Source organism: Sus scrofa, chromosome X (genome assembly GCF_054392235.1).
Source record: "Sus scrofa isolate SSC_HxYL_T2T_F1_AM1 chromosome X, Sscrofa_HxYL_maternal_Yorkshire_Landrace_v2.0, whole genome shotgun sequence".
In the NCBI taxonomy this organism is placed as follows: domain Eukaryota; kingdom Metazoa; phylum Chordata; class Mammalia; order Artiodactyla; family Suidae; genus Sus; species Sus scrofa.
The window spans coordinates 9,686,016-9,698,915 of NC_139401.1; the positions used below are offsets into that span (position 1 = coordinate 9,686,016).

At 50.8% G+C, this 12,900-nt stretch overlaps 1 protein-coding gene across 3 annotated transcripts in view; it reads left to right on the top strand.

Moving 5' to 3' along the window:
- LOC146394462 (shroom family member 2) overlaps window positions 1-12,900 on the top strand; it is a 153,817-nt gene that overhangs the window by 71,116 nt on the left and 69,801 nt on the right. For all 3 annotated transcript variants that reach the window (XM_085007093.1, XM_085007094.1, XM_085007095.1), the window contains exon 2: window positions 4,661-4,812. In XM_085007093.1, coding sequence (XP_084863219.1) covers window positions 4,661-4,812 — 152 coding nt within the window. The remainder of the gene's footprint in view (window positions 1-4,660; window positions 4,813-12,900) is intronic.

The window sequence follows — 12,900 nt, forward strand, 5'->3', positions numbered from 1 at the left end:
AATTTGATTACTATCCATGAGGTCCAGCGGGTTCGATCCCTGGCCTCCCTCAGTGGGTTGAGGCTCCAGCATCGCCGTGAGCTGTGGTGTGGGTCACAGGCATGGCTCGGCTCTGGCGTGGCTGTGGCTGTGGTGTATGCTGGCGGCTGTAGCTCTGATTCGACCCCTAGCCTGGGAACCTCCATATGCCGCAGGTGCAGCACTAAAAGCAAAAAAAAAAAAAAAAAAAAAAGGTTAGGGGGAGGGGTTCCCACTGTGGTGTAGTGGGAACAGTGGCACTGGGGCACAGATTCGGTTCCAAGGCCGGCACAGTGGGTTAAGGATCCGGTGTTGCCGTAGCTGCAGTTTAGGTGGTGACTTTGGCTTGGATCCATCCCTGGCCACGGAACTTCACATGCCACAGGGTGGCCAACAACAAAAAAAGTGTTAGGGGAGTTCCCTGGTGGCTCAGCATGTTAAGGATCTGGCATGGTCACCTCTGTGACTTGGGTTCCTGCTGTGGTGTAGGTTCAGTCTGCAGCCCAGGAGCTCCCATGTGCTGTGGGCGTGGCCAAAAAATGTGTTCGGTGTGCAGATGCTCAGGCCCACTCTGGACCCGCTGAATCAGAGCCACATTGTAACGAAATGGGCCGTGTGTCTGCATGGTCCACAGGCCTGTAGGTGTCTTCAGGGTGGGAAGCTGCATCTTTGAAGCAGGTAACGGAGTTTCTGTGGGTAGTACTTGCTCCACGGGTATTTACTGAAGGAGTACATCCAACCCCCCGCTCAGGCATCCAGCCGCTTTCATGCACTCGCACCCCCAAAGCCCTTCCCTCGAGACGTCTTGGCAGTAGTTACTGGACCTAGCGGTGATCTGGTGCCTGCTGGCTGTGCAGGGAGACTTCTGTGCTCTCGGGTTTTACCTTCAGAAGTGGCAGGTCCAGCGCTTTGGTGCGGTGACAGACACGCACTGCCTGTCACCTGCCACGGGAGTTGGTGGCCCGTGGGCCCTTGTTGGGGGACGGGTGCTGCCCTTCAGCCCACCCACGTCTCGACTGCTGGCCTTGGGTGGGGGTGCCCCCGAGGGACCCCAGCTGGAGCGGTGCCGAGGGTCCCGGGGGCCGTCTGCCACCCCCGACCCCCATGGCTCGTGCTCCCTAGCTCTTTGGTGCCCCCCCAGCCCTCTTTCTCTCTACCTCCTGCCTCTCCACCTGCCCCGTTTTCCAGCCCAGCTCTCCCTGTTGAGGCCCCAGCGTCCTGTCCTCAGCTCTTCATGGCCGTTTTCTTTTCTTTTCTTTTTTTTATTTTTAGGGCTGCCCCTGTGGCATATGGAAATTCCTAGGCTAGGGATCGAATTGGAGCTGCATCTGCAACCTACACCACAGCCAGCGCAATGCTGGATCCTTAATTCACTGAGCCAACCAGGGATCGAACCTGCATCCTCATGGATACTAGCCAGGTTCGTAACCTGCCGAGCCCCAGTAGGGACTCCCTCCTCAGATGCACTCTGCTGGTGGCCACCTGCTGGGAACCCCCCTCCCACCGCCAGCTGCCCCCTCCCCCACTGCTGGCTCCTCCCCCAGGGCGTGTCCGCACCTCTGCTCTGGGTGGGGGTAACCTTCACCTTGGCTCATGCGACTGAGTCTGTAATCTTGGCCAGGTGGGAACTTCTTTATGCTCTGTTATTACGCTGGGATACCGTTGTCTAGACGTTGAAACGAGCTGTTAATGTGTGGCTTCGTATTTTTGCTGCGAGTGGTCTTTTGGTTCATGGTGTGGGTTGCAGTGAGTAACTGCTCTATTTATTACCCTGAGAAGCGCTCAGCCGGCCTTGGCCCCAGGCGGAGACTTGAGGGAAAATACCACCAGGTCTCAGAACTGAGCCTGTAAATTGCTCGGTTTCCCGCTCTTTCATTACCAGAGGAGGGCCCTTTGCAGCCTGCACACTTTGTGAGGTGTGCAACGGAGTCTTAGGTGAGCCCTGGCACACAGGTGGGGCACTGACCTTTCCAACGGGCCACTGCTGCGTCCAGGGGCGTTCATCTTTGTCACTGGTTTTTCCTTGCAGTTTGTAAAAAGAATGGCTTTTTGGTGTCAACCAGGGGTTGGCAACTCTTCGGGGGTAACGAGCCAAGGAGTAAATATTTTTGGCTTTGTGGGCCAGATGGTTCCGTTGTTGCTCGTAGCCGAATAGCAAATGGGTGTGGTTGTATGCCAGTAAAATTTTACTTAAAAAAAAAGGCAACCGACCAGCTGTACACATGGCTCATGGGCCCTGCTTTGCCAAGTGGTGCTGTACAAAACACGATGGTGAATGGGTGGGTTACTTGAGGCTGAATTGGATTTTTACTCTATAGGGATAACTCGGTTAAGGATGTAAAGATAAAGATTTCTCAGGATGAAAATCGTAAAAAGTTGACATTCAAGCTTTTAGGGAGTCAGTCAGTACACACTGATACACATGTGTTTAACACGGAGGAGGGAGAAAAACAAATACCAGATATCACTTATTTGTGGAATGTAAAATACGGCACAGATGGGAGTTCCCATTGTGGCTTAGTGGTAACAATCCTGACTCCTGTCCATGAGGATGCAGGTTCGATCCCTGGCCTGGCTCAGTGGGTTAAGGATCTGGCATGGCCATGAGCGATGGTGTAGGTTGCAGATGCGGCTCGGATCTGGTGTTGCTGTGACTGTGGTGTAGGCTGGCAGCTGCAGCTCTGATTCAGCCCCAGCTGAGGAACTTGCATATGCCACAGATGCCACTCTAAAAAGACCAAAAAAATTAAAAAAAAAAAAAGGCACAAATGAACATATGTATAGAACAGAAACAGACTCAGACATAGAGGACAGACTGTGATTGCCGAGAGGGGAGGGTGTGGGATGGACAGGGAGTTTGGGGTCAGTATATGCAAACTATGACATTGAGACTAGGTAAGCAATCAAGCCCTACTGTACAGCACAGGGAACTCCATCCGATCACTTGTGGTAGAATATGATGGAAGGTAATAGGAGATAAAGAAAATATATATATTATATTATATATATATATATGACTGGGTCCATTTGCTGTCGAACAGAGATTTACAGAACATTGTTAATCAACTATACTTTAATAAAAATAAAGTTTACATTAGAAAAAAGCATTCAGTAGGGAATATTGTAACATGAACAGCAGGGTGTAATAACCTTGGACTGTCATGAATGAATTAGGGTAATATTTGCAGGGACACGGGGAAACTGGAGTCTTCACATGCAGATGGAAAGTGGTGCAGCTGCTTTAGGAGGCTGTCGGGCAGGTCCTTCAAATGTTCCCCGAGTTGCCCTATGGCCCAGCAGTTCTGCTTCTGGGTGTACACCCACGAGATTTGAAGACCCACCCTCACACCTGCACTTGGACGCCAGTGTTCATAGCAGCTAAATATCCGGAAAGTAAAAACAATTTACTTTGCTGTTACCAATGCATAAATAAGTAAAATGTGATCGGTCCGTATAAAGGAATAGCCTTGAGCTCTAAAGGGGAATGAAGCCCTGACACAGGCTACCATGTGGTTGCTCCTTGAGCACCTTGTGAGTGAAAGAAGCCGGACACAAAAGGCCACCTATTTATTGTATGATTCTGTGTATAGGAAATGTCCAGAATGGACAGATCTTGGACACAGAGTAGATGCGTGGCTGCTGGGGGCTGGGAGGTTTGGGAAGTGACCACTGATAGGCATGAGGTTTCTTCTGGGCTTGGGAAACTGCTCCAAAATGGGACGTGCTGGTGGTTGGACAGCACTGTGACGCTCCTAAAAAGCCGACCATTTACATTGATATGGCTGAATTGTGTGGCATTTGAATTACATGTAAATAAAGCTATTATGCGTCTCATTGCCAAGGGGGAGTGGGATGGATGGGGGGTTTGGGGTTCGTAGATGCAAAGTATGACATTGACAGTGGATAAGCAATGAGGTCCTGCTGTCCAGCACAGGGAGCTCTATACAGTCTCCTGGGACAGACTGTGATGGAAGACAATAGAAGAAAGGGGGGGAAAATATATATGTATATGACTGGCTCACTTTTGCTGTACAGCAGAAATTGGCGCAACATTGTACATCAATTATACTCTAATAAAAATACAAAAAAGTGAACTGTTAAAAAATACCTAGGTATGGGCTTCATGGGTGAGAACTAACTAGTAAATAGTAAAAGAAACAATAAAAATCTATCGTTACTGTTTGGATCAAGAAGATGCAGAAGATGGATCTGTATCTTGGATCCACTGCTTTTGCTGTTTGGTTTTTCTTTTAGGACCGCACCCACAGCACATGGACGTTCCCAGGCTAGGGGTGGAAACGGAGCTGCAGCTGCCAGCCTACACCACAGCCACAGCTTCAACGGACACCACAGCTCACGGCAAGGCTGGATCCTTCACCTGCTGAGCGAGGCCAGGGATTGAACCTGCATTCTCATGGATGTTAGTCGGGTTTGTTACTACTGAGCCACAAGGGGAACTCCTGCTTTCGCTGTTTTGAGCTGTCCAGCTTTCCCGCCCCCAGCCTTGCCGTGACAGAGCAAGTGAAGGATGAACTGCCGCCCCCCAATCTCCCCCCCCCCCCCCCCCCCCGGTGGCCGGTGGTGTTTTCCTGGCCGAGTTCTGGTCCCGAGTCTGCTCACAGGACACGCTTCTCTGTTGCAGATTGAAGAGGGAAGCAAAGCCGCGGCGGTGGGCAAGTTACTGGCTGGAGACGAGATCGTCGGCATCAATGACGTTGGTCTCTCGGGGTTTAGACAGGAAGCGATTTGCCTGGTGAAGGGGTCGCACAAGACCCTGAAGCTCGTGGTAAAGAGGTAAGACGTGGGCCTCATGCCTCGTTTACAAATGGAAGTGAGAAGAACAGCCCAGTGTGAGGTCTGCTCTGAGTCACGGCGGCATCTCTTACTTGGACCGAATCCTTCTGCGCGTGTCTGTCTGTCTGTCTTCCTTTCTCTCTCTGTATATATACACTTAAAAATCTACACGCTTAGAAATCTATCGCTTGGCTTGGTATGGATCCAGCATTAAAAATTTAAAACTTTGGGAGTTCCTGTCGTGGTGCAGTGGAAACGAACCCGACTAACATCCACGAGGTTGCAGGTTCAATCCCTGGCCTCGCTCAGCAGGTTAAGGATCCGGCATTGCTGTGAGCTGTGGAGTAGCTCGCAGATGTGGCTTGGGTCTGGCATTGCTGTGGCTCTGGCGTAGGCTGATGACAACACCTCCGATTAGACTCCTAGCCTGGGACCCTCCATATGCCGCAGGTGCGGCCCTAAAAAGACAAAAAAAAAAAAAAAAAAAAAAAAAAAATTTAAAACTTTCCTTCCTTTACTACTCCTGACTGTTTTTGATTATCAAGTGAACTTGAATATTCATATCATTTCCCTGGCAACAGGTAGGTAATTTTCTGGTAGTCAGAAAATTTATGCTTCAAATGAAGTGACATGTCATTGCCTGTCTTTTCCACAAGGTGGCAGCCTACCAGGCTTGGGGGTTTTATGCTAAAATAGTGTGATGGCAGGTTGACTTAAAAGGGAGCTAGCAGGTGTTTCTGCTGCTGTGCTGAGGTGGGGGGGGCATGCTCCTAGAAACAAAGTTGCTGAGAGGGGTTGGGAGGATTTGAAGGGGTTAGAAAGCGAAATTAGGTACATGATGCTTTTAGACACAGGAACTGACACGGTATTCTCAGGCATAGCAGAGGTGTTTGTGATGTGTTTTCATATAGAAATAATTCTCCACCTTGTGTTTTATAGTTGACCAAGGCATAGTAAAGCACTGACGTGGCCTCTTTTGAAGGATTAGGGCTGTCTTTCCAAGGTTGGAGGTAAATTTTAGAAAGTGAATTGACGTCAGCACTTTGATTTTTACTTCAGCCTTGGAGACATATTGCCCAAGGACTCTTTTCTTTTCTTTGGACCGATACAGCATCCAAGGCGGAGGTTCAGAAGGGAGGAAGTTAAAAATTGCATTCTTTGCCACATTCGTGGAGCAGCCTCCTTTTTGAGGGGCATAGGGTATCCTCCTTGTCAATCAGAAAAAGGAAGTCTCAGCCTGGCTGTTTGGGAGCCCTCTGGGGAGAGTGGAACATGAGTGGGGCCGTCCTGTTGTCGAGTTTCTTTGAGGTTGCCTTGCTGAGCCTCCTAAGACAGGACGCGTGACATTCTCAAGGGATTCGGTAGACATAGCGGGGCGCTGGTGAGTGGAGCCTGAGCCGCAGGATGGACGGGAGTGAGAAACCACCCCCAGGGATGATCAGCCAGCCCCCAGGCAAATGCGGTTCCCCCCCCTTCTGTCTCCTGTCCCATCTCCGTGATGGGGCTGCCTGACCCCCTGAAACACCCAGTCAGCTCTGGCTCATCGTCCTTCTCTCCTGGAGGGGAAATCAGGAGCTTAGCTGATGCTGAAAGCAGGCTCTCTCCAGAGAGCTGCTTGCTGCAGTGCCCGGTGCCCCAGGGCACACGAAGGACTGGGGTTTAGGGAATCAGATTGACTGAGCTGCCCTGATGGCATCATGGGAGGGTATATGAGGCTGACCCTGAGGTGCTGCTTCCGTAAAACCTGTCGGTATGACCCTGGCCAGCCTGGGGAGGCAGCAGCCAATCAACAAGCCATGGACACGTACTGGGGGGGGGGTGCAGAATCAGGACACAGGAATAGTTTCACCAGTTGCACCTAACAAGGTAAATGAAGTGTTGATCAATGTTGGGTCTTTTCCTAGGGTCCAGAAAAAGCAGGTGTGTGCAGGAAAGTTGGTTTAGTCATAACAGCGAGAAAGGAGGGAATTTGCATCCCAGTAGAGAGTTGGATGAAAGACAGCAATAGTTTCTAAAGTGAGAAGCGCACATAGGGAATGAGGGTATAAAAAAATGTTTAAGGAGTTCCCTTGGGGCTGAGCGGGTTAAGGACCTGCTGTGATGTGGGCTCCATCTCTGGCCCAGGAACTTTTCCTTGCTGTGAGCACAGCCCCCCCACCCCTCCAAAAAAAGATGTTTTAACTAGAAGTCTGCATGTTTACTTGAGAATGAGACACTAGATTTTGACCATCGGGCTGGCAGAGCGGTGCCTGCTGGTGGTGAGATGTGGGAGAAACAAGTGCTGATCTGAGAGAATGGGTTTGGCCACGTGTTTCAAAAAGGTCTGCCTTGGGCCGAGAATGTGATTTCTGGAATCCTAGGTGTTTCGCAGAAGGGCGCGACTCAAGTGAATTAGGGATCATGCATGCTGTAGTGTGCTGCTGTGACAAATGTGTCAGTGTTTGTCACCAACGAAAGGTGCCCCACCAAGTCCACTTGAGTAGGACATGTAAGAGCAGGTGCAGGACTACAGAACCCCCTTTTTCAATGTTTTAATTACGTTTATTTTGTATTTTATGGCCACACACGCAGCGTGTGGAAGTTCCCGGGCTAGGGGTCGAATTGGAGGTGCAGGTGCCGGCCACAGCCACCGCCACCGCCACGCCAGATCCAAGCTGCGTCTGCCACCTACACCACAGCTCATGGCAACCCTGGACCTGAGCCATCTCTGCCACCTGCACCATGGCTTATGGCAACGCCAGATCCTTAACCCACTGAGCAGGGCACGGGATTGAACCTGTATCCTCACAGACACTATGTTGGGTTTTTAACCCGCTTAGCCACGGCAGGAACGCCCAAAAGGATTAGTTTTTAACTGTGGTAAAAAAAAAACACACAGCAGAAAACTTACCATCTTAACCATGTTTCAGTTTACAGTCCAGTTGTGTATTATTTTCATGATAAAAAAATCCCAAGTTCATTGCGTTTTTAAAGAGGAGTCTTTGGGGTCCGCTGTGCCTGTGTTCATGGGAGGCGGCTGGAGGCTGGGTCCCCAGGTAGGGCTCAGCTCCGTTCTGTTCTGGGCGGTGCCCCAAAAGGTTTATTTATTGCCCGGTGATCCAAACAGAAAATTGCCCTGAGGGTGGCTGTTGGCATGCCTGCTACGGTTTACTCTAAGAGAAAGACTTCATTCGGTATTTATTAGCGCTCTGAGTACCACACGAACATGGTAAAGCCCCCCTTTGAAAAGAGAAGGGGGTGCAATCCATAAACCTTCCTCCCAGCCCCCCCTTTTGCTTTTCCAGAGAGCCGCAGTGTGACCAGCGCCTCTTGACTTTCCTTGTAGAGACGGGCCCGTGCTCGTGTGTGTACCTGCAGAGACGGAGGTGGCGGTGTCCTGATCTCCTGCGTGCACTGGAGTCTGACCCACGACCTCTCTTCATGAGCTCGTGGTGCTCCACAGTCTAGACTCCAGGCTGTGTGTCTAACTGATCCTCTGGCACGCGTCCTTGCGGTGCTTCTGGTGTGTTCCTACATCAGACAGCGCCGCAGGCTGGTGCCTTTATACCCGGGTCCGCGTGTGTGTGTGCGCGCGCAGACCCTCACGATACATTCTTACCGTGGGGGTTTTGAGGCAGAAGGTCTGTGCATTGCGGAGCTTGTTCTTGTGTGTGCGCATGCACATCTTTTTTTTTTTTTTTAAGGCTGTACCTGCGGCATATGGAGGTTCCTAGGCGAGGGGTCCAAGGGGAGCTGTAGCTGCTGGCCTACACCCCAGCCACAGCAAAGAAGGATCCAAGCCAAGTCTGCGACCTACACCGCAGCTCGTGGCAGCGCCGGATCCTTCACCCACTGACGGAGGCCAGGGATCAAACCTGCTTTCTCGTGGATGCAGGACAGATTGGATTCCACGGAGCCACGATGGGAACGCCAGTTTGTTCATTTTTGTGGGCTTTGTGCACGTGATAGGTGACAGATGATGTTATTGTTTATTTTTTTATTTTTTTATTTTTTTTTGTCTTTTTGCTATTTCTTGGGCCGCTCCCGCGGCATATGGAGGTTCCCAGGCTAGGGGTCAAATCAGAGCTGTAGCCACCGGCCTGCGCCAGAGCCACAACAACACAGGATCCAAACCACGTCTGCAACCTACACCACAGCTCTCAGCAACACCAGATCGTTAACCCACTGAGCAAGGGCAGGGACCGAACCTGCAACCTCATGGTTCCTAGTCAGATTCGTTAACCACTGCGCCACGATGGGAACTCCGATGTTACTGTTTAAATGGGCATTTCTGTCATTGAGCGAGTGTTATTGGGCATCATTCCATAGGTTTAGAAGCTCCTTTTGAACTGGAGGAATATACTTAAGGATATAAAAATGGAGTTCCCTGGTGGTGTGGTGGGTGAAGAACCTGGCATTGTCACTGCTGTGTCACAGGTTTGATCCCTGGAAGTTTGGCATGCCAAAGGTGTGACCCAAAAATGAACAAAAATGAGGATATAAAAATAGACGACCTACACAAAAGAATATTACTCAGCCATAAAAAGGAATGAAATAATGGCACCTGCAGCAACATGGATGGACCTCGAAATTATCATGCTAAGTGACGTTAGACAGTGGGACATAGACGTCATATGCTATCACTTACATGTGGAATCTTAAAAAATGTATCCAGTGGACTTCTTTGCAGCACAGATACTGACTCACAGACTTTGAAAAACTTAAGGTTACCAAAGGAGAGAGGTTGGGGCGGTGTGGAGGGATGGGCTGGAGGTTTGAGATGGGAATGCTGTAAACTTGGGTTGTGATGATTGTTGTACAACTGTAAATATAGTAAAATAATTTACTCTAGAAACTATAAAAGAGTTTAAAAACTATAAAATAGTTTAAAAAATTGAAAATTAAAATTAGAAGAAAAAAAAGAAATACTCTGAAGTCCAGTATCATGGGGGAAAAAAAAAAATAGACCACCGGAACTATGTTCAGAGCACAGCCTGCATGCACGGAAGGGGGAAGGGGGCGGCGGTCTGCCGGCTGGTTGCGCTGCCGGCGTGTCTTGGGCAGGGGGACCCGACCTGTGCTCTGAGGGGGTGGCGGGAGCCCTGTGGAAAACCCCAGGTCTGCCTTCCAAATTCTTGGTTTCCTTTTAAGGGAGGGCTGCACAGCAGGATTATCTGCTTTAGACAGAGTTTAGTATTTTAAGGAACCCATGTAACAGGACATAACAGCACCCCAAGCAGATCGTTCAAATGCTTTTTTTTTTTCAACATGCTTTTAGTAACAGGTGTTTTACATTTTTTAACAATGTATATTAACAATTACAGGTTTTTATTTGGTTGATGTATCGTTGATTTCCCGTGTGTACAGCAACGGGATCCTGATACCTCTATATTTATTCTTTTTCTCTGCGCCATGATTACAAGGTACCGAATATAGTTCCCTGGGCTCTGCAGTAGATCCTTGTTGATCTGCTTTATAGATAACGCTGTGTATCTGGTACCCGCAAACTCCTGATTTATCCCTCTCCGCCTTGCTCGTCTGGCATCCCTAAATTTGTTTTCTCTGTGTGAGTCTCTTTCTGTTTTGTGAATCAGTTCACGTCTATCATTTTTTAAAAAAGATTCTACACATAAGTTATGTCATCTACAAGTGTATTTATCTTTGACTTCATTTAGTTTGATAAACCCTAGGTCCGTCCGTGGTGCTGCACGTGGCCTTGTTTCATGGACATTTCGGTGGCTTCCCTGTCTTGGCTCCTGCAAATAGTGCTGCTATGAACCCCGGGGTGCGTGGGTCTCTTCTAATTACAGCTTTCCTTCTTTCTCCGCCCTCCCTCCCTCCCCTCCTTCCTTCCTTCTTTTTTTTTCTTTTTCTAGTCTTTGTAGGGCTCTACCTTGGCATGTGGAGGTTCCCAGGCTAGGGCTCGAATTGAAACTGCAGGTGCTGACCTGCGCCATAGACACAGCAGCTCAGGATCCGAGCCGCATCTGTGACCTACACCACAGCTCACAGCAATGCCGGGTCCTTAACCCGTTGAGCAGGGGCCAGGGATTGAAGTCACATCCTCGTGGATACTAGTCCCATTCGTTACTGCTGAGCCACAGCGGGAACTCCCGAGGTTTCTCGGCATATATGCCCAGAACTGGGATTGCTGCATCATAGAGTAACTCAATTTTGAGATTTTTAGGGCCCCTCCATACTGTTCTCCAGAGTAGCTGTACCAAGGTACTTTCCCACCAACACTGTAGAAGCCCCCGTATATTTACATATAATACAGGAGGTATTATTTTTGCCCATTAGAAAAGCCTGAAAGGGTGCTTTATGTAGAAATGTGAATAAAATTTTGCAGAAGGGCTAATTAGTTAATAGTAGGATTGTTGCTGCCACCTGGCACATGGTGGGTTACTTTGCTAAGTCCTGAAGACGCCTGTGGTGAGAGGACCTGTAAACCTCCAGGCCAGCTGCCCGTCGGCCTCCTTTCGAAGGCTGCGGTGAGTGTTTCAGCGATTTCACTTCCGGGATCACTTGTGTTCTTCCCTGTCTGAACACCTTCGAATCTCCGCCTCATCTCCGCGTTCCCTTCTTTCTTCATTCTGAGGCAACCCCTAATCTGACGTCTGGCGCAGGTTGGGTGGTGCCGGGAGGTTCTGGGGAAGGGCAAGCGCGCACCTCAGCGTAGAACCCGGACCTGGGGTCTTGTGGACAGTGTGCAACTGTGGTTCTCAGGCCGACTCCCTCCGGCCGTAACAGCCGCTGGGTGTACCTGCTGTATTTCAGCATGTGGCGGGAGCAGGGCACCTGGCAGCCAGCCTAGGATGCCGGGCGGCCAGTGGCACCAAGCGGTGGTGTGTGGTTTCACCGGTATCTTGTCAAGGAATGGCAGCCGGGGGATTGACGTGTTAGGAGAGACCAACCCAGATCACCGTCTCTCCCCAGACAGACGAGAGCCAGCAGCTCCTTCCTCCCAGAGTGGAGTCAGCTGGAAACAAGGGAGGGGAACAGGAGCCCCCGCCAGGTGCCCACATGTCCTCCTTCGAGATGCCCAGGTGGTACCCACAGCCTCCGAGGAGCGATGGGAGTTGGCGGAGAGGCTGAGGGGCGGCCATGCCTCCCGGCCACGTGGTTGCTCCGTCTTTGCTTGGCCAAGACAGTGCGGCTCGCAGGAAAGTTCAGGCAGATGTGGTCATCGTTGCTCGCGTCTGTCTCTGTACAGGTGTCCCCTCTGCTTTCTTCCTTGGTGTCCTGTCCCGCCCCAGAGATCCTGCCGGGCAGGTCAGGGCTGGTATTTCCCTGAGGGCCACAGTGGTCTTGCCACCGGCTTAAGTGCATGTGTGTGCAAAACGTTAAGACCCAGAACTGGGTCACTTGCAGCATTGCCCTGATGGATGAGGAGTGGCTCAGGGCTGAAAGCCCTCGGGACAGCGGTGGGCTTGTTGCCAGGTCAGAGGCAGATGACCGTATGTTCAGCTCCTAGAAAGTACATGCAGCTTCAAATACTGTAGGGAAAATCTCTTTTAAATATTACTCTTGTGGTCTTTCTTCCAAATTCCGATGGTACTCTGAGTCCTGTTTATTGCAGAGGGTGCCTGCCAGCCCATCCTTCCCAAGTTATCCATACGTGTGCTTCACGCTCATTATTCCCTGCCTCGTTGCTGAGGGCCTTAAACCTTGCCTGACTCTAATTACGTGTGCTAAGCTCGCATTCAGAGGCAGATTAACACCCAAGGATGGAAGTTCCCTGCGGGCGCCTGCAAGGGGGCTGCAAGGGTTAGCCGGGCATGGTGGCGTGGAGGAACAGAGGGGTCCGGTCTAGTGACGGGGTCCGTGCCTGCTCTGAGCATGTGTCTTGCAGTTGGCGTGGGTTTCTGGATGTCACGGAGGGTGCTGTGAGTTCTGCACCAAGCCGACACCCTGCTGCGTTCCCCTCTGCTGCCGGCTCCTTGGAGCTGCCCTGGAACAGGGGGGCTCCGTGCGTGGCCCCAGCATCCATGAGCGCGGATGTTCTTGAAGCGGCAAGAGGAGAGGGGGCAGCTAGGACGTCCACAGGTTCCTCCCTCCCTTCTCCCTCCCCTCCTCTTCCCCTCCCCTCCCCCTCCCCTCCCCCTCCCC